The sequence below is a fragment of the Hemiscyllium ocellatum genome, chromosome 7 (genome assembly GCF_020745735.1).
Source record: "Hemiscyllium ocellatum isolate sHemOce1 chromosome 7, sHemOce1.pat.X.cur, whole genome shotgun sequence".
NCBI classification, from domain to species: Eukaryota; Metazoa; Chordata; class Chondrichthyes; order Orectolobiformes; family Hemiscylliidae; genus Hemiscyllium; species Hemiscyllium ocellatum.
The window spans coordinates 69233574-69261542 of record NC_083407.1 but is presented as its reverse complement, the minus strand read 5'-3'; the positions used below and the strand labels follow the sequence as shown (position 1 = coordinate 69261542).

The following is a 27969-nucleotide window of genomic DNA, read 5'->3' as shown; positions in this document are numbered from 1 at the left end:
ATTTAAAAATAACATGCTGTGTTTAAACATCAGTAACTAATTGGGAACACCTGAACAGAATTTAAAATGTGAAGATCTATTCTGGTGTGTCTTATCAACTTAAGTAATTCTTCCTTTAAACTTGAGTTTGGCAGACCTAACATGTCAGTTTAGCTTTTGGACTTCCCATAAAGGTCCAGCATGTTGAGAAGCCTAAAAAGTAGAATATCTTTCTGGATTAAGAAGGAGAAAAACTTACTACACAGATCATTTAGTTAAAAAGTTCTCATCCTTTTTATTCCCAATGCTACCACCACAAATTACATGGCTCAACAGCTATGGTAATGAGGAAAATAAAGACATTACTAGAACATAGTATTAAAAAAATCTCAGGAATGTACATCTAACAGCAACTACATTGCAACAAACAACTGCACTTTTTGCAATCTCACTACCGGAAACAGTCCTGAACAAGAAGTGATCTTATGTTAATGCTGCAGTGACTTTTCTGACTATTGGACCATCGCTCTTCCTGTGGGCAGCCTTTAATATGAACTTGGTCGATATTCTGTCTCAAAGTAACCTGCAGCTTTCCTGACAACTCCTGGCTCATCCTCTCCTGCTAAGAACTGTTGCCTGTTGAATGATACAGGACAAGAGTTATTTATAGTATTGTAAATTGTAGTTACTACATTTACATGCAATTGGTGTTGGAGCTTACCTTTCAGCAAACGTGCTCAGTATCTTCTACCATAACCACCACTACCTCCACCGCTTCCTCCACCACCACCACCACCGGATCCGTAACCACCTAAAATAAAACAAAAGCCTTTTGGTGACTAATATTAAATTTTCATTTGCATGAATTAAAAATGGTATTTTTTGGAAAAGATTTTCAATCAGCAGATACACCCAGATTTTTCCCCAAAACAGGCTTAGGGAATAATTTATTCGCTAGTGATCTAAAGGAGGTAAATGGTTGTTAAAGAAGTGTTCACTTGCAGATTAGGTGGAAGGGATTTCATACCACATTGGAATATGCAATGCCACAAAAGGCTAAAAAAAAACTAGATGTTTCTCCATGAACTCAACCATTACCCTTCAACAAACTCCCAGGTTACTTAACTGCAACACCAACTTTATCTTAGTATAGGCTACAATCTGCTGACAACAGACTGGGTGTAATGTAAATGCTATGGATTTCTATTCGAGGTGCTTCCTACAAACAGTAGAAGTGCTCACCGCCATAAGGACAAGAGTTTCGACCATAATTGCTATTCTTCATGGGTCCATAATTTGAAGATTGGTTCGGATAGTTTCCAAAATCATTGTAGTTCCCACTGCCACCGCCACCACCAAAATGCCCTAGAAGTTAAAAAAAATGTTAACTCACTGTGCATGTACATCTTATTTATTAATTGTCAGTAGTTAAAATCTTACCTCCAAAGTTTCCACCTTCATTATAGTTGTCGTAGCCGCCACCACCACCACCATATCCTCCTCCACCTCCACCACCACCTTGGTTGCCAAAACCTGGGCCACCACCGCCATATCCTCCTCCTCCTCCTCCTCCTCTACCACAGTAACCTTGGCCACCTCCAAAATTGCCACCTGAAGAACATTAGTAGGTACTTGTATTAAAAACCCATGAATTGATATATTTCTATACCCAGATCTCCTAAGCCATACTTTCACCCAAGTGTTGGTCTGATGAACCCTGCCCAGGACATAACTACCTTGTTCCAAGCAACTATCATTACAATTTTGCCAATTTTCCCCTCTCACATTTTGGTGACTAAAACCCTGACTAAAACCATTGTTAGTTTTTCTGTATCATAGGATTTAGTACACTAATACTTCTGAATTGTTGACCTCGAACCTATAATGTTCGACTTCCAGGAAATTTTGGCAGGGTGGTAGAAGCTAATTTGAAACTTAATGCTACATGAATGTAAAGCATGTCAAACAAAAAAGTTTGACTTTCTTCACTCAGATTAATACTGCTAGAAAATAAAATCACAAAATTACAGCGATTTTCAGTTACAGAAAAGTGAAATTCAAGAGTTTTATTTTGCTTATTTATTTTTAAAAGATTTCAGGTTCATCTAGGTCTCATAACTTAAATGATAGCAAAGTCACTCCATTCGCAAATATGCTTACCTGCGATAAAAAAACTAGTAATGGAGAAGGAAAAGCTCTTAAATGAATGTAAGGCAAAATAAGACATGAAAGTTACCCTCTTGATGCAGACAGTACACATGCACTGTTACTTAATGGAGTGTTTGCATCTGGGTTGATAGCAATTGTCACTGCTACAGGAAAGCTTTATAACAAAGAAGTGTGACAAAGTGTATAGTACCACGAAAGAGCTTTTCCAATAGGAAGCCTTCATATGTATTAAGAATATTGCTGGTATTTAAATTTTGGATAGTTGGAACCTAACCAATGACACTCATTATAAAGTATGTTAAGCAGCTGTAAAGTTTTTCAAGAACATAAGCCCAACAATAACATGATTTTTAGCAGCATTGGCACATTTTAAACCCCCCAACCCATGACTATTTCCACGCTAGTGAAAAACAAACTAATTAGCAATAAAATGCAATGCAATAGACATTGTTGAGTGCAGTGATTAACATCAACGTTAATTAGTTTTAAAGACACCTTAAGATCATTGAGCATATTTAAAACAGAAATAGATAGTTTCTGTATTGTCTGGGGGTCAAATGTTACAGGGAGAATAGGGTCGAGAAACTGATCCAAACATGATCAAGTGGCGGAGCAGACAATGGACCGATTGGCTTATTTTCCGTGCCTATGAAAGAAGGGGAATCTCTGGTCAAGAGGAAGGCGGCAGTTTATGTTAGGATGAGATGCAAAGGCTCAGTTAGGGCACTTGAGGGTTACAAGGTAGCCAGGAAAGACCAAAAAGAGAGAGCTCAGAAGAGCCAAAAGGAGACATGAGAAGTTGTTGGCCAATAGGACCAGGGTAAACCCTAAGGCTTTCGATAGGTATTTAAGGAATAAAAGAACGACGAGTGTAAGATTAGGGCCAATCAAGGACAGTAGTGGGGAGTTGTATGTGGAGTCAGAGGAGGAAGGGAAAGCACTAAATGAACATTTTTTTGACAGTATTCACTCTAGAATACGACAATGTTGTCGAGGAGAATACTGAGATACCAGCTACTAGACTAGGTGGGATTGAGGTTCACAAGGAAGAGGTATTAGAAATCCTGTGGAGTTTGAAAATAGCCAAGTGCCCTGAGCCGGATGGGATTTATCCTAGATCCTCTGGGAAGCCAAGGAGGAGATTGCAGAGACTTTGGCATTGATCTTTAAATAGTCATTGTCTACAGGAACAGTGCCAGACGACTGAAGGATAGCAAATGTGGTTCCCCTGTTCAGGAAGGGGAGTAGAGACAACCCTGGTAATTTCAGACCAGTGAGCTTTACTTCAGTTGTTGGTAAAATGGTGGAAAAGGTTATAAGAGATAGGATTTATAATCATCTAGAAAAGAATGATTTGTTTAGGGATAGTCAGCACGGTTTGGTGAAGAGTAGGTCATGCCTCACAAACTTTATTGAGTTCTTTTGAGAAGGTGGCCAAACAGGTAGATGAGCGTAAACTGGTTGATGTGGTGTATATGGATTTCAGCAAGGCGTTTGATAAGATTTCCCACAGTAGACTATTGTACAAAATGTGGAGGAATGGGATTGTGGGAGATATAGCAATTTGGATCAGTAATTGGTTTACCGAAAGAAGACAAGGGGTGGTGGTTGATGGGAAATGTTCATCCTGGAGTCCAGTTACCAGTGGTGTACCACAAGGGTTGGTGTTGGGTCCACTGCTGTTTGTCATTTTTATGAACGAGCTGGATGAGGGTGTAAAAAGGTGGGTTAGTAAATTTGCAGACGACACTAAGGTCACGGAGTTGTGGATAGTGACGAAGGATGTTGTAGGTTACGAGAGACATAGATAAGCTGCAGAGCTGGGCAGAGAGGTGGCAAATGGAGTTTAGTGCGGACAAGTGAGGGGTGATTCACTTTGGTCGGAGTAACCGGAATGCAAAGTAAGTACTGGGCAAATTGTAAGATTCTTGGTAGTGTAGATGAGCAGAGAGATCTCGGTGTCCAGGTACACAGACCCTTGAAAGGTGCCATCCAGGTTGACAGGGTTGTTAAGAAGGCATACAGTGTTTTAGCTTTTATAGGAGAGGGATCGAGTTCCGGATCCATGAGGTCATGCTACAGCTGTACAACACTCTGGTGCGGCCGCACTTGGAGTATTGTGTACAGTTCTGGTCACTGCTTTATTAAGGAGGGTGTGGAAACTCTGGAAAGGGTGAAGAGGAGATTTATTAGGATGTTGCCTAGTATGGAGGGAAGGTCTTACGAGGAAAGGCTGAGGGACTGGAGGCTATTTTCAAAGGAGAAGGTGGTGGAGAGGTGACTTAATACAGCCATATAAGATGATCAGAGGGTTAGATAGGGTGGATAGGGAGAGCCTTTTTCCAAGTATGGTGACGGCGAGCACGAGGGGTGATAGATATAGGACAGAAAGTCAGATGTACAGATGAAAACAGACGCTTTGGTCCAACCTGTCCATGCCAACCAGACATCCCAACCCAATCTAGTCCCACCTACCAGCACCCAGCCCATATCCCTCCAAACCCTTCCTTTTCATATACCCATCCAACTGCCTTTTAAATGCTGCAATTGTACCAGCCACCACCACACCCTCTTGTAGCTCATTCATACACATACCACCCTCTGCATGAAAAAGCTGCCCTTAGGTCTCCTTTATAATCTTTCCCCACTCATCCTAAACCTATGCCCTCTAGTTCAGGATTCCCCCACCCCAGGGAAAAGACTCTGTCTATTTATCCTATCCATGCCCCTCAATTTTGTAAACCTCTATAAGGTCACCCTTCAGCCTCAGATGCTCCAGGGAAAACAGCCCCAGCCTGTTCAGCCTCTCCCTACAGCTCAAATCCTCCAACCCTGGCAACATCCTTGTAAATCTTTTCTGAACCCTTTCAACTTTCACAACATCTTTCCAATAGTGGCCTAACCAGTGTCCTATACAGCCGCAACATGACCTCCCAACTCATGTACTCAATATTCTGACCAATAAAGGAAAGCATATCAAATGCCACCTTCACTATCCTATCTACCTGTAACTCCACTTTCAAGGAGCTATGAACTGGCACTCCAAGGTCTCTGTTCAGCAACACTTCCTCGGACCTTACCATTGAGTGTAGAAGTCCTGCTAAGATTTGCTTTCCCAAAATGCAGCACCTCACATTTATCTGAATTAAACTCCATCTGCCACTTCTCAGACCATAGGATCTGGACCAGATGGGCCAGTCGTAATTGGAGATAAACCTCTTCATTGTCGACGACATCTCCAATTTTGGTGTCATCTGCAAACTTACTAACTATACCTCTTATGCTCGCATCCAAATCATTTATGTAAATGACAAAGTAGAGGACCTAGCACTGATCCTTATGGCACTCCACTGGTCACAGGCCTCCAGTCCTAAAAACAACACTCCACCACCACCCTCTGTCTTCTACCTTTGAACCAGTTCTATATCCAAATGGCTAGTTCTCCCTTTATTCCATGAGATCTAACCTTGCTAATCGGTCTCCCATGGGGACCCTGTCAAACGCCTCACTGAAGTTCATATAGATCACATCTACTGCTCTGCCCGCAATTATCTTTATTACTTCTTCAAAAAACTCAATCAAGTTTGAGAGACATGATTTCCCACAAACAAAGCCATGGTGACTATTCCTAATCAGTCCTTGCCTTTCCAAATACACGTACATCCTGTCCTTCAGGATTCCATCCAATAACTTGCCCACCATTGAGGCGAGGCTTACTAGTCTAAAGTTCCCTGGCTTATCTTTACTGCCCTTCTTAAACAATGGCACCAAGTTTGCCAACCTCCAGTCTTCCAGCACATCACCTGTGACAATCAATGATACAAATATCTCAGCAAGAGGCCCAGCAATCACTTCTCCAGCTTTCCAGAGTTCTCAGGCACACCTGATCAGGTCCTGGGGATTTATCCACCTTTAACCGTTTCAAGACATTCAGCACTTCCTCCTCTAATCTGGACATTTTGCAAGATGTCACCATCTATTTCTCGACAATCTATATCTTCCATATCCTTTTCCACAGTAAATACTGATGCAAAATATTTAGCATCTCCCCCATTTTCTGTGGCTTCACACGAAGGCTGCCTTGCTGATCTTTAAGGGGCCCTATTCTCTCCCTAGTTACCCTTTTGTCCTTAATATATTTGTAAAATCCTTTGGATTCTCCTTAATTCTATTTCCCAAAGCTACCTCATGTCCCCCTTTTGTCCTCCTGATTTCCCTCTTAAGTATACTTCTACTTCCTTTATACTCTAAGGATTCACTCGATCTGTCCTGTTTATACCTGACATATGCTTCCTTCTTTTTCTTAACCAAACCCTCTATTTCTTTAGTCATTCAGCATTCCCTATACCTACTAGCCTTCTTTCACCCTGACAGGAATATATTTTCTCTGGATTCTTGTTATCTCATTTCTGAAGGCTTGCCATTTTCCAGCCATCCTTTTACCTGCGAACATCTGCCTCCAATCAGCTTTCGAACGTTCTTCCCTAATACCGTCAAAATTGGCCTTTCTCCAGTTTTGACCTTCAACTTTGAGATCTGGTGAATCCTTTTCCATCACTATTTTAAAACGTACAGCATCATGGTCATTGGCCCCAAAGTGCTCCCCCACTGACACCTCAGTCACCTGCCCTGCCTTATTTCCCAAGAGTAGGTCAAATTTTGCACCTTCTGTAGTAGGTACACCCACATACGGAATCAGAAAATGGTCTTGGGACACACTTAAATTCCTCTCCATCTAAATCTTCAACCCTATGGCAGTTCCAGTTGATGTTCGGAAAGTTAAAATCCCCGACCATAACTACGCTATTATTCTTACAGATAGCTGAGATCTCCTTACAAGTTTGTTTCTCAACTTCCCTCTTGACCATTAGGGAGTCTTTAATACAATCCCAATAAGGTGATCATCCCTTTCTTATTTCTTAGTTCCACCCAAATAACTTCCCTGGATGTATTTCTGGGAATATCCTCTCTCAGTACAGTTGTAATGCTATCCCTTATCAAAAATGACACTCCCTCTCCTCTCGATTCCCTTTCTAGCCTTCATGTAATATGTGCATCCTGGAACATTAAGCTGCCATTTCTGCCCACCCCTGAGCCATGTTTCTGTACTTGCTATGATATCCCAGTCCCATGTTCCTAACCACGCCCTGAGTTCATCTGCCTTCCCTGTTAGGCCCCTTGCACTGAAATAAATGCAGTTTAACTTATTAGTCCCACCTTGTCCCTGCCTGCCCTGACTGTTTGATTCACTCCGGTTCTCAGATTGATCTCTTTCCTTACTATCTCCCTGGGTCCCACCACCCCCACCTTACTAGTTTAAATCCTCCCAAGCAGTTCTAGCAAATTTCCCTGCCAGTATATTGGTCCCCTTCCAATTTAGGTGCAATCCGTCCTTCTTGTACAGGTCACTTCTACCCCAAAAGAGATTCCAATGATCCAAAAATGTGAATCCTGCTCCCATACACCAGCTCCTCAGCCATGCAGTCACCTGCTCTATCCTCCTATTCCTGCCCTCACTAGCTCGTAGCCCTGGGAGTAATCCAGATATTACAACCCTGGAGGACTTCCTTTTTAAAACTTCTGCCTAACGCTCTGTAATCTCCCTTCAGAATCTCAACCTTTTCCCTTCCTATATCTTTGGTTCCAATGTGGACAATGACCTCTTGCTGGCCCCTCTCCCCCGTGAGAACATTCTGCACCCTCAGATACAATTGATCCTGACACCAGGGAAACAACACACCATTCTGCTTTTTCTCTGCTGGCCACAGAAACGTCTGTCTGTACCTCAGACTACAGAATCCCCTAACACAATTGATCTCTTGGAAGCCCTTGTTGCATTAGAGCCAATCTCAATACCAGAAACTTGGCTGTTCGTGCTACAGTCCCCTGAGAATCCATCACCCCCTACATTTTCCAAAACAGCAAACTTGTTTGAAGTGGGTATATCCACAAAACATTCCTGTTCTAGGTGCCGACCTCTTACCCTTCCTGGAGTTAACCCATCTATGTGACAGTATCTGAGACTTCTCCCCCCACCCTTCCTATAACTGCCATCTATCACATACTGTTGCTGTTGCAAATTCCTCATCGCTTCTATCTGTCTCTCCAACCAATCCACTCGGTCTAATAAGATTCGCATCCAACAGCATTTATGGCAGATATAATCCTCAGTAACCCTTAAACTCTCTTTAAACCCCCACATCTGACAAGTACATATCACTGCAAAGGCCATTTTTTGCTCCTTCACAATCTACAGCCCCAAAAAATAACACCGTCTTATTCCTCTCCAAAACACTGCACAAAGTTAAAATGTAAGCCATAGCTCGTAATTTAAGTTTAATCAAGAGACTGCTCTCCAAAAACATAAATCAAGAAAGAACCCACTGTACTCACTAATACAGCCTCTCTCTTGGGCAGACTTAAAACAATTAACTTATTTGATTCTGTGCTGTGAACTTCACCCAAACTGGATCCTCCAAGATTAGTTGTGAAATTCACTGTTTGTTAATGTTCTCAGATACACTCTGATGTCCAGCAACACACGAATTCAAAAACAGCAAAGGCAGTAACTGTACAGGTTCTCTCTCTCCTGCACTGTCCTCACCATATGCTTTCTTTGTCTGCTCTTCTCCCTTTCAAAACTGCTGTTGTTTTGACTTTTTTTCCCCAAAGTTCCAAAACAATGCAACAGCAAATAAAACAGTAATTGCTGCTCCTGGAATGCGAGGAAGTCACCTACAGCACCTAAAATACCTCAAAAAAAAAGCAGTTTACAGCCAGAAATTTTTCCAGTCCTCCATCTTGGATTACCCAGAATCCTCAAAATGTCAGAGGTAGTTTCTTTACTCAGTAGTAAGGGTATGGAATGCTTTGCTTACAACAGGAGTAGATTCGCCAACTTAAGTGCATTTAAGTCGTCGCTGGACAAGCATATGGACATATATGGAATAGTGTAGGCTAGATGGGCTTCAAACTGGGAGGACAGGTTGGCATAACAGAAGGCCGAAGGGCCTGTATTACGCTGTAATGTTCTATGTCTTATGGTCTTAATATTCAGAATTCATTTAGGGTTAAAAAAAATGGCAAGGCTCCTTCAAAACACAAACTCGATTTATCAGTTAAAAACCATTAAAAAAGAAAAAAAGTGACACCTAACACTAGCTAATAAATAGTATCAAAGCTGTGAAGTCAAATTATCCCAAAATATAAAATTAACCAACCACAATCAAAGTTGACAAATGCAAGTGTCTAGAAAATTAGTGCAGCTAAAATACTGATCTCTCAAACCACTACTTACCATCACCAAACCCATTATAGCCGCCGCCACCACCACTCCCTCCATAATCATCACGACCACCTCCAAAATTTCCCATTCCTACAGAGATGATGGAATAAAGGAAAGAAAAAAGCTGAAGATAATACACTTAGTAATTTCATCTTCACCTTGGGCCAGTTACCCAAAGTTATACATTTGGTAGCCAAAATTGCACACAAATAGATTAAAATAAACAGGCGATTCATACCAGATCAAGGAATCATCCCTATGTTCAGCTATTTTGATAACCCTGAATTATTCAATGAAGGTTCATTTTAAAATAGTTTTGAATACAAATAGTGGATGATTAAATTTAGAGTTTTATCTACAGAATGTTGAAAAGTCTAAGTTGGCATACCTCTTCCACTGAAATTTCCTCCACGGTTAAAATTGCCTCCCCCATTTCCACCTCCAAAATTACCACCACCACGGCCCATGAAATGACCAGGGTTATTGCCACCTCCAGAACTACCACGTCCTTAGGAAAGGAGAAAGAGAACATGAATAATTGAATAATAAATTTTCTTTGTCTTATTCCAATCATGGAATCCTCTCCAATTACCTCTTTGGCCTGATCCAATCCCCTGCATCTCCTGTCGTGAAAGTGCTTTTCTCACTTCACAGTTGTGTCCGTTCACAGTGTGATATTTTTGAACTAGAAAAAAAGATGATCAGTTTCATTAGTTTTCTAAAATGCCACTGCAACTTTTAAAGTGATACTACCTGGTTCAAGAAATCATGACAGAAATTTTCAGCACAAAAAGTAGTTCAGTCAATCTAGTTCTCTATGCCAAGTCTTTGAAGAATCATTCAAATAAGTTTCTTACTGTAGCTAATTATCTTCTGAAAACTTTTATAGAATTAGATTCTTTAGAGTTTTAACCAAAACTTGAATTTGAAGTATAGTAAAAGGAAATGGAAAATTTAAAATCTTGAATTTCAAAAAGAACCATTGTCACTATTAAATATTACATTTGTTGTGTTGTACCTATTGAATCACAACGTTCATGTGTATGAAGATGCACAGAACAGTTTCAATCCAAGCCCCTTCTGCAACTGGATCCTGCACTTTCTGAGCCAGAGACCACAATCAGCGAGAATAGACAATGCCTCATTCATGATAATTCTCCACATTGAGCCATCACCAAACCATGTACTCACCCCTTTGCTATATTTCCTATACTTTCATGACTGTGGCGCCAAATTTCATCCTAACTCCATTGACAGGTTTGCTGACGACACCACCAATGTAGGCTGGATATCAAACAATGATGAGACACAATACAGGAACAAGTGGTGTGCTTGGTGGCATGATACAAAAATAACAATCTCCCTCAACATCAGCAAAACCAAAGGACTGGTCACTGACTTCAGGAAGGTGCAAGTCACGCCCCTATCGACATCATATGGTGCTGAGGTGGAGATAGTCGAGAGCTCCGTGGAACTTGTCGTGATAATCACTAATCTGTCCTGGTCCACCCACATTGATGTGGGCAAACATCCACAGCCACACCACTAAGTCCTCAGGAGGCTAAGGAAATTCAGCATGTCCATAACGGCTTAACTTTTATGATACACCACAAAAAGCATTCCATCCAAATACAGAGCTTGATATGGCAAATGCTCGGCCCAGGGCCATAAGAAACACGGAGTTGTGAAGACAGCTCAGTCGAATATACAAGCCAACCTTCCATCCACTGACTTCATCCATACTTCACACTGCCTCAGGAAGGTAGCCAACAAAATCAAAGACCCATTCCACCCCAGTTATAATCTCTTCCATCGGACAGAAGATACACAACCTCAAAACAAACATTCCAACATATTCAGGAACAGCTTCTTCCCCACTTTCAAATTTTAAACTTAAAAGTTGATCTCGCTTTTTGTGCGTGTTCATTGTAGCTGCAATGCTGCATTCCTTGTGTTCTATTGCCCTTATACACTTTGTATGGTATAATCTGCCTGGGCTGCATGCAAAACAAAAAACTTAACTGTACCTAGGTACATGTAATAATAATAAATCAAATCAAGACTGGATCAAAAATCCCCTTCAGCAAGTTGGTCTTCCCAAAGGAAGCAGCCGAGGCTAGTTAACACCAGGTCAGAGTAAGAATCTTCTTGAGACTCAGGTTCAAACTCCATTTGTTCAAGTGTGCTATAACATCGCTGAACAGTAGACTGGAAAATATCATTTCAGAGCACAAGGCTCTCACAGCACAGTGGTACTGACTAAAAGATAAAGTATGTCCTTTATATATCTGAGCCAGGTAAAAATCAGACCAGACCATAGGGCTGCTTTCGTGAGAAAGTCAGCGAGACCTGATGGTCATCCCAAAGTACGCAATGAGAGCGAGGACAATCTTTCTTGATAACGTCAGGTGATGTGGGAGTTGAATCCATATTATTGATATCACTTTACATTACAAGCCAGCTGCCCCGAAAACTGAGCTTACCAACCCCCCTCAAATAACTTGCTTCATAACATGTCTGAACATGGAGAGATTTATTTTCTAATAAACAAGTAAAATTCCACTCAATTGAAAATAATTGTATTTGACAATGTGAAATTAGCTAATGTGTTAGGTTTCTGCATTTCAGCCACAAGGTCTGGGTTCAAGTCCCACCTGTCCCAAAGATGTCTGATAATATCTATGAACAGGATGACTACATAATGTATATTAAGAAAGAATTTTTGGTGGAGGGTCTCTTTGGCACAGCCCTCATATCCAGATCTCTGGGCCAAGAGGCCCACATTCAAGTACTATCTGTTCCAAAAGGTGCATAATAATGTCTCTGCACAGATGCTTTGAAAAATGTATTTGAAGGAACAGCAAACAATTGCTGAAGCCTTCATTCCTTAAAACTTGTTTCGCAGAAGAACATGGCATAACATTGATGGCTCAGAGATGCACCAAGTAGTCCATCTGTCCCACTGAACAAGTAATCCAAGTGTAACTTCCATTCAAACAATAATGAAACAGGGTACTATTTAAAGATGTAAATCCCAAGATCTTACTGGAGCAGTGCCAGAATTACATTCATATTATATTTGAGAGTGTGCGCAATGGTTGTTTTATTAATTGCCCTTAGACCTCAAATTCAAGCAGGTCTACTGCAAAGTACAAGATGGCACGGTGGCTCAGTGGTTAGCACTGCTGCCTCACAACCCCTAGGACTCGGGTTCGATTCCAGCCTCGGACAACTGTGAGAGTTTGCACATTCACCTGGTGTCTGCATGGATTTCCTCCACAGTCCAAAGGTGTGCAGGTTAGGTAAACTAGCCTTGGTAAATTGCCCAAAGTGATCAGGGATGCGTCAATAAAGGGAAATGTAAAGTTATAGGGTAAGGGTAGGTGCCTGGCTGAGATACTTTGAGGGTTGGTGTGGACTTATTGGACCGAATGGCTTGTTTCCACACTGTACAGATACTAGGATACATATTAGCATTACAAGCAAAGCATTTTCAGGACCATTCTTTGTATGTTCAAACATTATAGATGTAATGTTGCACTGTTAAATGTGTTCTGTGGACAAAGAAAGACCATACAACTGAATCCAAGGACAGATGTTTGGGATACCAAATCACTCTGGGTTTATTTTATGTTAGAGTCATTGAGATGTACAGCATGGAAACAGACTTTTCGGTCCAACCTGTCCATGCCGACCACATATCCCAAACCAATCTAGTCCCACCTGCCAGCACCCGGCCCATATCCCTCCAAAACCCTCATACTCCTACCCATCCAACTACCTTTTAAAATGTTGCAATTGTACCAGCCTCCACCCTTAGTGCGCCCTGTAGGTCTCTTTTATATTTTTCTACCCTCACCCTAAACCTATACCTTCTCGTTCTGGACTCCCCAATGCCAGGGAAAAGACTGTCTATTTATCCTATCCATGCCCCTCATGATTTTATAAACCTGTATAAGGTCACCCCTCAGCCTATGACGCTGCAGGGAAAACAGTCCTAGCCTATTCAACCTCTCCCTATAGCTCAAATCCTCGTAAATCTTTTCTGAACCCTTTCAAGTTTCACAACATCTTTCTGATAGGAAGGAGACCAGAAATGCACGCAGTATTCCAACAGTGGCCTATCCAACGTCCCGTACAGCCGCAACAGACCTCCCAACCCCTGTACTCAATACTCTGACCAATAAAGGAAAGCATACGAAATGCCGCCTTCACTATCTTATCTTCGTGCAACTCCACTTTCAAGGAGCTATAAACCTGCATTCCAAAGCCTTTTGTTCAGCAACACTCCCTAGGACCTTAAGTGTATAAGCCCTGCTAAGATTTGCTTTCCCAAAATGCAACACCTCACATTTATTTAAAATAAACTCCATGTGCACGCCTCAGGCCTTTGGCCCATCCGATCAAGATCCTGTTGGAATCAGAAGTAACCTTCTCCGCTGTCCATGGCACCTTCAATTTTGGTGTCATCTGCAAACTTACTAACTATACCTCTTATGCTCACATCCAAATCATTTATATAAATGAAAAGTAGGGGACCCAGCACCGATCCTTGTGACACTCTGCTGGTCACAGGTCTAGTCTGAAAACACACCACCACCACATTTGAGCCAGTTCTGTATCCAAATGGCTAGTTCTCCCTATATCCCACGAGATCTAACCTTCCTAACCAGTCTCCCATGGGGAACCTCGTTGAACACCTTACTGAAGTCCATATAGATCATGTCCACCATTCTGCCCTCATCAATCCTCTTTGTTACTTCTTCAAAAAACTCAGTTTGGGAGACATGATTTCCCATGGACAAAGCCATGTTGACCATCCCTAATCAGTCCTTGCCTTTCCAAATACATGTACACCCTGTCCATCAGGATTCCCTCCAACAATTTACTCACCACAGACGTCAGGCTCACTGGTCTATAGTTCCCTGACTTGTCCTCACCACCCTTCTTAAACAGTGGCACCACATTAACCCATCTCCAGTCTTCCAGCACCTCAACTGCGACTATCCATGATACAAATATCTCAGTAAGAGGCCCAGCAATCAATTCCCTACTTTATCAGAGTTCTGATCAGGTCTTGGGGATTTATCCACTTATGAGTTTCAAGACATCCAGCACTTCCTCCTCTGTAATATGGACATTTTTTCAAGGGCTCACCTTCTATTTCCCTACATTCTGCATCTTCCATGTCCTTTTCCACAGTAAGCACTGATGCAAAATACTTGTTTAGTATCTCCCCCATCTCTGGCAGCTCCACACAAAAGCTGCCTTGCTGATCTTCGAGGGGCCCTATTCTCTCCCTAGTTACCCTTTAGTCCTTCATGTGTTCGTAATAACCCTTTAGATTTTCTTAACTATTTGCCAAAGCTATTGCCCTTTTTGCCCTCCTGATTTCTCTCAAGTATACACCTACTGCCTTGAGACCCAAAGGATTCACTCGATCTATCCTTCCTATACTTGACCTTCTGGTTAGCTTAGGATATCCAGTACAATGACTAAGCCACTCACCAACAATTTTGTCAACAGAGTCATGATCATCAAATGTGACAAAGGCAAACCCTCGTTTTTTCCCACTTCCACGATCGGTCATAACTTCAATATTTTCAATCTTGCCATACTTCTCAAAATAATCTCTCAGATGATATTCCTCAGTATCTTCTTTGATACCCCCAACAAATATTTTTTTCACTGTCAAATGGGCACCAGGTTTTGTAGAGTCCTGCAAACAAATAAAAAGTAGTAAGTGCCATCCATCATTATTGAGCATCATATGTACTTTCATAAGTTACAACTTGCCTCTCTTGACACTGCTCTTTTTGGTTCTACAACACGACCATCAACTTTGTGTGGCCGTGCAGACATTGCAGCATCCACCTCCAACACAGAAGAGTAAGTCACAAACCCAAATCCTCTTGAACGTTTTGTTTGTGGCTCTCTCATAACCTAAAAACAAAAATAAAACAATTTAGAGCAAAGCTGCAACAGACATATGGTCTTTAAATGACCCATTTCTTTGTATGTGATTGAAAACCATTTTAATTTAACTGAACGTAAATTCAGAAAGATGCCATTTCTATGCATAAAACTACTCACCAATAACCAAACACTAGACAAGATGCAACTGCAGTTAATATTAACCAACATCAAGACTGGATCTGCAAAGTTTGACACCAATGAGCCACGTGAAAATTGAACGCTGGAAAAGCCCTTCGGAGGCAGGAGTCATACTACACAATAAGACAATGATTGAGATGATCACAGTTCAATATTACAACTCTGACTTCCCATCAGCAGCTTTCAGAGAAGTGCCCTTATCCCAACTACCTCCACGAAAGCTGACAGTTCACCTCCATTCACAATTGGAACAACCATACGATATCATTATAAGATCTGGACAATATCCAGAGTTGGGCTAGCAATTGCAGGTAACATTCACATTCAAGAAAGAACAGGACAATGACCATTCCTAGCAAAAGAATGGACTGTCAATTCCAGCAATAGCCAAGACAACTGCTGTTTGTGTAAAAGTGCAATCAGAAGGGTGGCTGTCATCAACATGGAGACTGTCAAACTGAATTACCAACAAGGATAACATGGTGCCTTGGTTGTTGACCCTCAAACCCTATCGACCATCTAGAAAGCTAAAGAGACGTACATTCTCCACTTGGTCCGCAACCCAGCTGCGCTGAAGATGCTTTGCATCAAAGTATACCAACTTACTCAACTAGTTCGCCAACCACTGAATCAAACAGGTGTCTGTATTTAGTGGGTATCATTTGTATGAACTAACAAATATCACTTCAGCAAAGTCATATTCTGGGTAACAAAAGACCAAGAATTGCTGTGGAGGTCCATCCAAGCTATGCACTACCCTAACTTTGATTTACTGTACAATGTGGACAAAACCTTAAATTCCCTACCCACCACTCAAGACCATCACAAGGATTAGTGTTTCAATCATAGATCACAGAATCCTTAGTGTGGAAACAGACCATTCAGCCCATCAAGTTCATACCGACCCTCTGAATATCACCCCACTTACTCAGTTGCCATAACTCTGCATTTTTCAAGGATCATCCACCTATCCCTGGACACTATGGGCAATTTAACATGGCCCATCCACCAATCCTGCACAGTTTTGGTCTGTAGGAGGAAAACGGAACACCCAGAGAAAACCTACACAGACATGGGAAGAATGCGCAAACTCCATACACTTATCCAAGGGCAGAATCAAACACGAGTCCCTGGCACCGTAAGGCAACGGTGCTGGCCACTGAGCCACTGTACTGTTCAACCTCAAGGCAGCCAACCTTCCCAAAAACAAAACTAGGACATGTCGCTCAAAGATAGAAGACAGATGGTGGTGTTGGACGGTTGTTTTTCAGACTGGAAGGCTGATCAGTGGAGTGCATCAAGGATCAGTGCTGGGCCCACTACTTATCATTTATGTAAACGATTTGGATGTGAGCAGAAGAGGTATAGTTAGTATGTTTGCAGATGTCACCAAAATTGGAGGTGTAGTGGACAGTGAAGAAGATTACCTCAGCTTACAATGGGGTCTTGAGCAGATGGGCCAATGGGTTGGAAAGCAAATCTTAGCAGGACTTAAGTATTTAATGGTAAGATCCTTGGGAGCATTGCTGAACAAAGAGACCTTAGAGTGCAGGTTCATAGTTCCTTGAAAGTAGAGTCGTAGAGAGGATAGTGAAGGCGGCGTTCGGTAGGCTTTTGGTACAGAAGTTGGGAGGCCATGTTGCGGCTGTACAGGACATTTGTTAGGCCACTTTTGGAATACTGCATACAAATCTGGTCTCCTTCCTATATGAAGGATGTTGTGAAACTTGAAAGGGTTTAGAAAAGACTTACAAGGATGTTGCCATGGTTGGAGGATTTGAGCTACAAGGAGAGATTGAATAGGCTGGCACTGTTTTCCCTGGAGCGTCGGAGGCTGAGGAGTGACCATATAGAAGTGAATAAAATTTCCCTGCGGTGGGGGAGTCCAGAGCTAGAGGGGATAGTTTTAGGGAGAGAGGGGCAAGATATAAAAGACACCTAAGGGGCAATTTTTTCATCCAGAGGGTGGTTCGTGCATGGAATGAGCTGCCAGAGGAAGTGGTGGAGGCATCTGGATGGGTATACGAATAGGAAGGGTTTTGGAGGGATATGGACTGGGTGCTGGCAAGTGGGACTAGATTGGGTTGGGATATCAGTTAGCATGGACAGCATCCAATTTGTAAGAACCAAGACAAAAATTTGCTTAAGGTTTTCATAGGAGGATAATTTTAGAATAAACTTATTCTCAAAGAATGGTTTCCTCATACAGAAACTTGCTACATTTTGAACATGTTAAGAATCTTAACAGCGTTTTTGTAGTTTGCAGAACATCAAGTTGAAAACAGTCAAATAATCTTACCACACAATCTGTTAATTGTCCCCATTGCTCAAAATGCTCTTTTAAACTCTCTTCATTAGTTTCAAAACTCAAGCCACCAATGAACAGTTTGCGTAACTGCTCTGGTTCTTTAGGTTCTTGACCCTGCAAAACAAAATTTTATAGTGTTTTAAATGCAAGTGAACAGCTACTGATCACAACCTCCACAGCATGAACAAGGCAACTGGAATGTCAAATTTCAGCCATGATTCCTCTCTGTAGGATTGAAAACCTGCTGAAAAATCAACAGACACAAGATTCTTCAGTTTTATTAACTGAAGTTTAACACAAAGAAAATAGCAGGATAATAATCTAAAACAACTTCGACAAATAATATGAAGCTGTAACTTCATATGCTACTGCCTCACTCTTGGGACAAATTTGAATTGTTGTTCATTGAAAATGATCAGATTCAAAGTCTTTTTGAAAATCAACTGGAGATATTTCATATCATTTTATCCAAAATTAAGTTTTGAACTATTTGTGCCTCTCCAACAGATTTTTGAAATGTGATCCACAACATTCAATTTTTTTTCGATACAAGCCTAAGCAAATGCTGTAGGCTAATCATTCAGATGCACATTGTTGCATTCAATTCAGCAATGAGATGCATCAGCTTGTTGACTAATATGTTGCACTCTGCGGTGCAGTATGATGAGGTAAGTTTTGGGATTCAGAGTGTTGTAGCAGCAGTGCCTCAAATAGATCCAACAAGTTAATAGGCGGTTTCTGATTTTGACCGTTGCTATTGTTTTTCTTTATAACATTTCCAAGACTTAGACCTGTCCAGAGCACGTGGGGTTGACATGATTGATTTGGATTTCCAGAAGGCCTGTGACAAAGTGCTGCTACAGAACTGCTAATTAAGATAAAAATCCATGATATTAGGGGCAAGGTACTGGCATGGATAGAAGATTGGGTAACTAGCAGAAAACAGTGGAGAAAAAGGCATCTTTTCAACAAAGGCACTAGTGGAATTCCACTGGGGTCATTGTTGGGAACACAACTATTCACAGTATATACAATACTAATGACCTGGACGAAGGAACTAGGGCATTGTAGATAAATTTACAGATTACACAAACTAGGTGAAGGAACAGGTTGAATTGAGGAAGTGGGTGACATGCAAGGGGAGAGGGCAAAAAATTGGCAGATGGAAGTGTGATGTTATGCACTTTGGTAGGGAGGCATAGACTCTTTCTAAATTGAGAAATGCTTTGGAAATCTGAAGAATAAAAAGGGACTCAGGGACTAATTCAAGATTCTTTTAAGGTCAATGGACAGATTTGGTTCATAGTTAGCATAACCTGACTGGAAAGAAGTTTGTGATTTGATATCAGTGAACTGAAATCTGCAATCCATTCTAACAGATGTAAAACTTAACAGCAATCTAGGTTTGTTCAATATATTGTTTCATGACAAATCTTTTAAGATCTGTCTCATATGATACTGCTCCACCTATTCCAAATAAACCTGTTGGAGTAAAACCTGGTGTTGTGAGATTTAACTTTTTCATTTAGCACCATATAGTCAGGCTGTGAATACCTGAAGTTAAATGCCTTTTAAAAAACATAGCAATAGGCAATAAACGAGTAAAAACTACATCCATTTTTCCCTTGACTCAATGCTGAATTGGAGCAACTCCAATTGTAGTTCTGATGACCATATCACACCAGTATCCACTTTCAATAAATAAAAATAAGAGTGTTCAAAAGTAAACCAAGGGAACCTGAACATCTCATGTTGATAACACGAGAGCTCTATTACAAAGTATAAGACACCAGAGCTAAAATGTAAGATTTTCTGGATATGAGTCTGTATGAAATTTTCATTTATTACTCAATAAAATGATAAGGAATAAAAAACCTAAAGGAGACCTTACAAATAATAAGAGAGAGTGGGACATGATATGGGACGCTGTCCCAGATCGGGAGATATAACAATGAACATAGAAATTAGGAGCCGAACTAGGTTATTCAGCCCTCTGAGCCCACTCTGCTATATGACATGACCATGGCTGTCTCAATACCACTTTCCTGCCTAGTCCACTTATCAGAATTTTCATCAGCGGCACCCGCACCAGACGTGAAATATCAACTTCTGAATTTTCAAGTTTACTGTTGAAAATTGGGTAGCGAAACGATACTGCTATGGTAATCAGGTACGAGAAGAATCGGCTGTACCTGGTATCGCCACTGGGGTCGGAGCTGGGTTGCATTAACTGCGGCCGGAGGCGACCTCGACCGTTTTTTTTCTCTAAGCAAAAGCAACCGACTCCCACCCTGGCTGAATATTTAACTAGTAGCGCGGCCGCCATCTTGAAGTGAGTCGGTGCAGAGTCCATGTTGTAGCAACTGGCAAAGAGACTAAACCAGGGTGCAGTCTCAGGGCCGCCATTAACGATCACCGTCGGCAATGCGAGACACAGCACCGGCAACCAAACATATACAGACATACGATAAAGAAACAGCTCAATTGTGAAACTTTAGGGCTCCGTTGAGAGAGAGAGCAGAGAGGAAACACCAGTCTTACCTCCATTATAGATAAGGAAGCTCGTGGATCGAGAAAGCGCGAAAAATACGCAAACTCTTTTATCGAAGCCCAGCAGACGCTGCGGCACAGAAATCCCACCCCTTTCTCTGCGTCATAACGGTACGCGCCCCCTCACACGTCACTCAAAGCTCCACGCCCTCATTGCAAAATCCACATGACCCCGCCTCTTCACGCATCATACAAACTGACCACACCCCATTCACCTACGTAACACATAGGGCACACGACGCCCCGCCCCACCCAGCCGGATGCTCACAGCGGCCTACTACCAACGGATTTCACTCACACCGACCTACGAGCCAAAGCGTTTTTCTCTCAAATCGTTCACCGAACCACTACCACCCACCAACTGTACACAGGTCAAACCCCGCCCTCTCACGTCACCTGCGAGAAACGTCGACCTCGACGCGTCGGCCGGAAATCCCGCTCCCACCCGGCGTCAGATACTGAAGAGCCGTCCATCATCGTCTTCATGAAAGATGACCGTCTCCCGCGCACACTGACCACACCCCACCAGCTCAACGGACCTTTAGTCACGCCCCCACACACGTGATTCACCAACCGCCCTCCCATTCGCCAATCAATGGCCCCGCCCTAGCGCTACGTTGACCTGGCCCCGCCCACCAGCTGTCAATCATTCCCCGTCCCGGGAGTGGACTGACACTCGCCCTCTCCCCTGTTCCCATTAGGTTTCTAACCCCGCCCCTTGAAAGAAATTGGACTGTTTTACTGCCCCTTCGCTGTCACGGACGCCTTGCCCGCCCCCACACCGAAGATGGACGTGTACCACCCATTCGCTGTCACTCACTTTGACCCCGCTCGAGGTCTGCCTGTCAATCAGATAAATAGCACCCACCTTTCCTGTTTCTACCTTTTGTGCTCAAGGTCACATTCATGTTTTGGTACTAGGTCGTGTAACAAAATGGTGGGCTTTGGGAACAGAATGGCCAGTAACGTATCTGTACGCTTGGCTTAGAGGCTGGTTATTCCCGTGTGAGCCACGAGGTGGGCGGCCATTTTGTTAGGCTTATGGCGTTGTTTAATGATGGAGTGAAGCCCCGGTCTCTGTCTGTTGTGGGCAACAGGCAATGCCTCCATTTTGTTTGTGCGTTCTCGCTCTGTTTAATAAAAATCATTGAAAATGGCATTACCATAGATACTTGATGACCGGCGCAGTGGGTCTCAGGAAATGGTCTTTGTTGTTGAAGAAAGCTCTGACCATTTTCCTAAACCGTGTGCTTCTATTATATTTAAAATTGCGGTCTCTGAGGTATAATTCGCTCTCTTCAATCATATCAGTAACGAACTTGGATATTTCACAACAACTTATTCCCTTTCTTTCTCTCCCCCGCCCCCGGAAAAATTTAAAAAAACTCCACTATTATTTTTGTTCGTAATAGCGCGAAAGGAGGCTTACCCTGTCCCTACTGGTTACTGGACGTCCACATATTTAAATCCTATTTTCCGGGATTTGGAAGTTTAAAACCTAACTCAATATTGTACACTTTCATAAGTATCACATCATATGTATGACGTGAAGTGTCCATTGAAGGATCTGCAGTGGTAGTGAGCCAGAGTCCTGATTGAAACCACTCTTGCTTTAGAAATGTTTCATAAAATACGTTATATTTTTATCGCGTAGACCCAAAACAGCATCTGGAGAGAGAAACAGTGATAATTATTTGGGTCCAGTGACCCTTTTTCAGAACCTTCTGGATCCAAAACCTAATCCTGATTTCTCTCCACAGATGCTGCCAGACTTGCCGACGTTTTCCAGTAATTACTATTTTTATTTCTGACTTCCAGCAAATGCAGTTCTTTTGGTTTCTTTTGTTCAGTGAACACTGCTGTCACACTGTCCTCAAGTTAATCCATTTTGACGTCGTCGTGTCAGGAACAATAATCCAATTAAAATGTACTATTTTCTTGTGCAAGGTGTTCTATCCATCTATTCGATCCTTGTAAAGTTTCATTTTGCAACCTGGAATATTTCAAACAAAATCAAAAATTGCTGGAAAAGCTCAGCTGGTCTGGCAGCGCCTGTGGAGACAGAGTAGAGTTTGGGTTCAGTGACCCTTCCTCAGAGCAGATCCTTCTGGTGTGATAGTGCTGATCCAGCATTGACTTTGGATTTCAGAAGTCACTGCTGTATACAGACGTTGGAGTTCTATGCAGAAGAGAATTAGAGGGAATGTAGCATCCCATGCTAGGTGGATGTGTTTTCCATGGGTACTTGTGAAATATAATGATGGGTGCTAGGCTGGCAACTTTTCACACCCCCACAACCCAGTCCACATAGATCAGTAAGTGGTTGGGCACTAAAATTGAATGGACAATTAATCGTATTGGCAAAAGTGAGGACTGCAAATGCTGAAGATTAGAGTAGAGAGTGTGGTGCTCCCTAACCACCCAACACCTGGAGGAAGAATGCTTCATCTTCTGCCTCAGGACCCTCAAACCCCATGGCATCAATGTGGGTTTCACCAGTTTCCTCATTTCCCCATCCCCTCACCTTATCCCAGGTCTAACCTTCCAACTTGGCACTGCTCTCATGAACTGTCCTACCTGTCCATCTTCCTTCCCTCTGACCTAACATCATTACGCCCATCTCCATCCACCTATCGCGCTCTCACCTACGTTCTCCCCAGCCCCACCCCACTCCCATTTATCTCTCCACCCCGTAGGCTCCCAGCTTCATTCCTGATGAAGGGCTTTTGCCTGAAACATTGATTTTCCTCTCCTCAGATGCTGCCTGACCTGCTGTGCTTTTCCAGCACCACACTCCATAATTAATCTTGTTATCGAATCAATTAACCTGAACTGTATTCTACTCACACCATAAAATATTTGGTGCAGGCAGGGGTTGGCATTAAGGATTTTCTCTTTGATGCAGATGGTTAAAAGGCAGGAAGGAAATGGTTCGGTGCCCTGAATGTACCAGGATACCCAGCACGCCAAGATGGTGCCCCATCTTTATACTCCTGGCCTGGCTTTCAAAATCTGTTGACTAACCTTATTGTCCTTCCTTCTAAGCTCCTTGATTCATTTCTGCCAAACATCTGGGACTTAGTCTGGGATAATTTGTTTTGCTTTTGGCCCTGTTTGCAGACCCAGCAATATCCACTACTGTATTCTGGCATTGCTTAAATGGTGAAGCTGGCAGATCAGATTAGCTGGCAGGTCTTGAAGGTAGGATTTTCTCCCCATTGAGAGATGAAGGCCCCACTGTGGATTTGTTGAAGATGCTCCAACATTTTATTGTATGAATTGGGCTTCCCTTAAGTGGGTTGGTTTGAAATTGTTTTTTGGACGAATGCTGGGGGCTGAGCAATTCATCCATATACATCCACAATCCCACTCCATTAAACTAAGCTAATTGAGTAAGTGGTACCATTTAAGAGTGTATCATCACAGATGGACATGAAGATATTTATAGATAGATTTTAGAAGGTGGAAGGACATATTAAGAGAATAGTCAGTGCAGCATATAGGAGCTTGGACTTCATAAGTAGAGTCAGACAAAAGCTGTTCTTGGCTGAAGGGGCAATAAATAATTTTTTAAAATCGGATCTTGGAGTTCACGTCCTCAGTTCTCTGAAAGTGGAGTCACAGGTCAACATGGCAGTGAAGAAGGCTTTTGGCACACTGGCCTACTTCAGTCAGGGCATTGATTATGGAAGTTGAGAATTATGTTGCACTTATATAGGACGTTGGTGAGGCGGTATTTGGAGTATTGTGTTCAGTTTTGGTTCCCTTGTTATGGGAAGGATGTTATTAAATTGGAAAGAATGCAGAAGAAATTTACAAGGATGTGACTCATTGGTCTGAGTTAGATGGAGGGGTTGGACATCCAGGACTTCTTTCTTTAGAGCATAGGAAACTGGGGCACGGGCAGAACCTTATGCAGATGTATAAAATCATGAGAGGCATGGATAGGGTGAATGCACTCAGCCTTTTTCCCAGGGTTGGGGAATCAAGGGTATCAGTTTAAGGTTAGAGGGGAAAGAATAAAAGGGAACCAGAGGGTCAACGTTTTTACACAGAGGGTGATACACGAGTGGAATGAGCCGCCAGCAGAAGTGTGGATCAAGATTAGAGTGGTGCTGGAAAAGCACAGCAGGTCAGACAGCATCCGAGGAGCATGAAAATCAACGTTTTGGTCAGCAGCCCTTCATCAGGAATAAGGTTGGGAGCCTATGGGGTGGAGAGATAAATGGGCCAGAGATAAATGCCAGAAGAAGTGGTTCAGGTGGGTACACTAACAACATTTAAAAGGCATGTGGTCAAATACATGGATAGGATTAGAAGCATATGGGTTAAGTACAGGGAGATATAGTTTGTATGAATGGACATTTAGGTCGGCATGACCAGTTTGGGCCAAAGGGCTATCTCAATGTTGTAGGACTCTATGGATGGTACCTTGAAGAATATAAACTTAGAAAGTTATATGGATAAGGTGGGGACTGATGTTGATTTAATTTCTCTTTAGAGAACAGGCATGAACTTGATGGGTTGAATGGGTACCTTTCTTACTTTCTAACTATTATTTCAGTTTGTACCAGTGTGGTAATTCTACTACCTACTACTATAGTTAACTTTCTTAAACATTCGGGTAGCTATATTAGCTTTTACACATCCGTATTTGTTGTCTTTAACCAGCTTAAATTTCTCTCAGTGCTCAGCCGCCCTATCCTTATTTATAGATTCCAATAACTTCCCACAATAGATTTTCAAGAGATTAATAATATGATTAGTCAAGGGTAATATTCTTATCAAGGTATTGTGGGGGAACTGATATGCTGGAAAGCGAGCAACTGTTTGTTGGTTGTAGAATCTTAAATATAGGACATAATCTAAATATAGAACATTAGAAAATTGAAATTGTCTTTTGAAAATGATGCTGGATGAATTGTTAATTTTAAACCACGATCGATAGATCTTTGTTACTAAAGATACTAAGGTATGTGGGGACATAGAGCTGGTCATTCCAAATCATACTGAATGGCACAACAAGTTCAAGAAGCAAAAAGTTTTATTCTAGATCAGCTGTTCCCTTAAAAGAGACGTGGGTAATAGGAAACAGACTTATTGACTAACCATTTTGTGAAGATTTCACATTGGAAGAAGTGGTTAATATGCCTGATGTTCCAGGAAACAAACAATGTGACTATCCCCTGACTTATTTTTGCAGCTGTTTTTTTCTGGATCGTCTCTTTCACATTCTTTCTAAAGTGTGACACAGAATTGATGTACACAATCTAAGGTATGTGGGGACATAGAGCTATTGATTTAATTACTCTTTAGGGAACAGGCATGAACTTGATGGGTTGAATGGCTGTGACTGATAGTGTTTTGTAAAATGTTCATCATAACTTGCTTTTTTCCAAGCTGAGATGAGAAAATTAATGTGAACCAATATTTAAATCTAATATTTGCTGCTTTGCACAGCTTAATGCAGTCTGATGTCACATTGGAAACAAAACAGCACCCTATTTGTAAAACAAAAACAGACATTGCTGGAGAAACTTAATGGCTCTGGCAGCATCTGTGGAGAGAAAGCAGAATAAAATTGTACATACTTGCTTCACTAATATATAACCATATATATACTAATATATAACTTTAATTACATTAGAAAGAAAAAATGCACTTTCCTGGGGATCATGTCTGTTTTGCACAACAATTGCAAATTTATAATCTCTACTTTTGTTTCAAAAACATGCTTTACTCATAAAAAATCTTTATGTACACACATAGGCACGAGAACAGTTTAATTCTATACAGTCTTTGCATATTGAGATCGAACAAAAGCCCAAGACATTTCTTACTTATACCAGACTATGTTTACATGTATTTGAGGCACTGGGAGGGTCTTGTAACTGAAAAGACCGTTGTACTTTGGCAGAAAGACCTTAGACAGTGATCTTTCCCCCCTGCGCCTTGGCTGCAGCTGCCTCAAGCTTTATTGGACCCCTCAATATGTGGTCCTGGACCTTGGAAGGTTCCAGTCTGCAATGCTTGGTCGCAGTCAATTCGTTGTTCTGGAAGACCCATAAGTTTCGGCAGACTGAACAGCATTTTTCACCAAGTTGTTGGTCCTCCAGGATTTTTGTCTGGTGTGTGTCCCAGAGAACAGACCGTAGAGCACATAGTCCTGCATCACTGAGCTGCTCAGGACGAACTTCAATAAAACCCACTGCATCTTTCTCCAGACTTGCTTTGCAAAGGCACATTCCAGCAGGTGTGTGACAGTCTCTATCCCACCCCCCACACCCACAGCTGCTTCGAGGGCAGCATGCAATGCTGCACAGAGTCCGAGCACACATGAAGGATCTCACAGGTAGTGCCCTTCTTACCACCAGCCAAGCGACATTTTGGTGTTTGTTGGAAAGTTCTGGCGATGAAGAATTCTGATAAATGATTTTGACAGCCTGCTCAGGGAACAACCCAACGTATCTACCTCTCTTTTTCCCACCGAGTCTCAAGGACACTACATGCAATTTTCTGATGGACTTGTGCTCAAAGGTGTTTTTCTTTGCAAATTTCTCCATGAAGTTCAGGTGAAATGGAACAGTCCAACTAGATTAGATTTAGATTACTTACAGTGTGGAAACAGGCCCTTCGGCCCAACAAGTCCACACCGACCCGCCGAAGCGCAACCCACCCATACCCCTACATATACCCCCTACCTAACACTATGGGCAATTTAGCATGGCCAATTCACCTGACCCGCACATCTTTGGACTGTGGGAGGAAACCGGAGCACCCGGAGGAAACCCACGCAGACACGGGGAGAACGTGCAAACTCCACACAGTCAGTCGCCTGAGGTGGGAATTGAACCCAGGTCCCTGGCGCTGTGAGGCAGCAGTGCTAACCACTGTACCGAACTACTTGGAGTGTTCTGCGATAACAAGACCAGACTCATTCTGTGCAACACTGGGGACAGGTAGAACCTCAGCACATAGTGATACTTTGTGTTTGTGCAGTGCGCGTCTATGTACAGCTTGATGCAGCCACAAACGAAGGTGGTCATCAGGGTGAGGGCAGTGTTGGGTATGAATTCCCGCGCACTCCCCCACCATCCAATGCTTTGTACTTGGTGTCCCTACAGACATGGTCCATTGTAGATCTCCAAATGAAGTGAAATCTTTTTACAGAACAGGCTAACAAGCAAAACAAGGGTTGACAAAATACAAATCTGGGTGCCTAAATTATAGTCACTCATTATACACAGTGTGAATATAGTACAAAAAATTTATGATCAATACTCAATCATTTATATGAGGTTCAGGAGGATGATTCACTTCCATCTTTAATGTGACAGAATTATAATCACCCTTTAAGTTTTTATATGTTTTCTGGAAATATCTGAATATGTTTAATTTCTATTAAAAGAGGAATAACTAATCCATGTCTTAAATGTTTTTTGTTGCAAAAGGTACAGAAAATAGCCATAAATGTTATCTAATAGCTCGGTGTAAACAAGAATGAAGATAGATAAGTTAAACATTTAAACCCTAGAACAAAAGAGAGAAGAAATGGAAGATAATA

At 42.0% G+C, this 27969-nt stretch overlaps 1 protein-coding gene across 3 annotated transcripts; it reads right to left on the bottom strand.

Annotated features, from left to right (window-relative positions):
* Positions 1-249: 249 nt before the first annotated feature.
* hnrnpa3 (heterogeneous nuclear ribonucleoprotein A3) lies at positions 250-20936 on the bottom strand. 3 transcript variants are annotated; one of them, XM_060827324.1, is made up of 11 exons: positions 20802-20936; positions 17847-17969; positions 15230-15376; positions 14942-15152; positions 10026-10118; positions 9822-9941; positions 9446-9523; positions 1420-1590; positions 1222-1344; positions 701-790; positions 250-615 (listed from the first exon to the last, which is right to left on the bottom strand). In XM_060827324.1, exons 1-10 carry the CDS (start codon positions 20889-20891, stop codon positions 717-719), a joined length of 1230 nt encoding a protein of 409 aa, XP_060683307.1. In that variant the 5' UTR covers positions 20892-20936; the 3' UTR covers positions 250-615; positions 701-716. The 3 variants fall into 3 exon arrangements, with proteins under 3 accessions (XP_060683307.1, XP_060683308.1, XP_060683310.1); XM_060827325.1 differs by lacking the exon at positions 20802-20936 and adding an exon at positions 20397-20504; XM_060827327.1 differs by lacking the exon at positions 1420-1590 and having other exon boundaries at positions 20802-20935.
* Positions 20937-27969: the final 7033 nt, after the last annotated feature.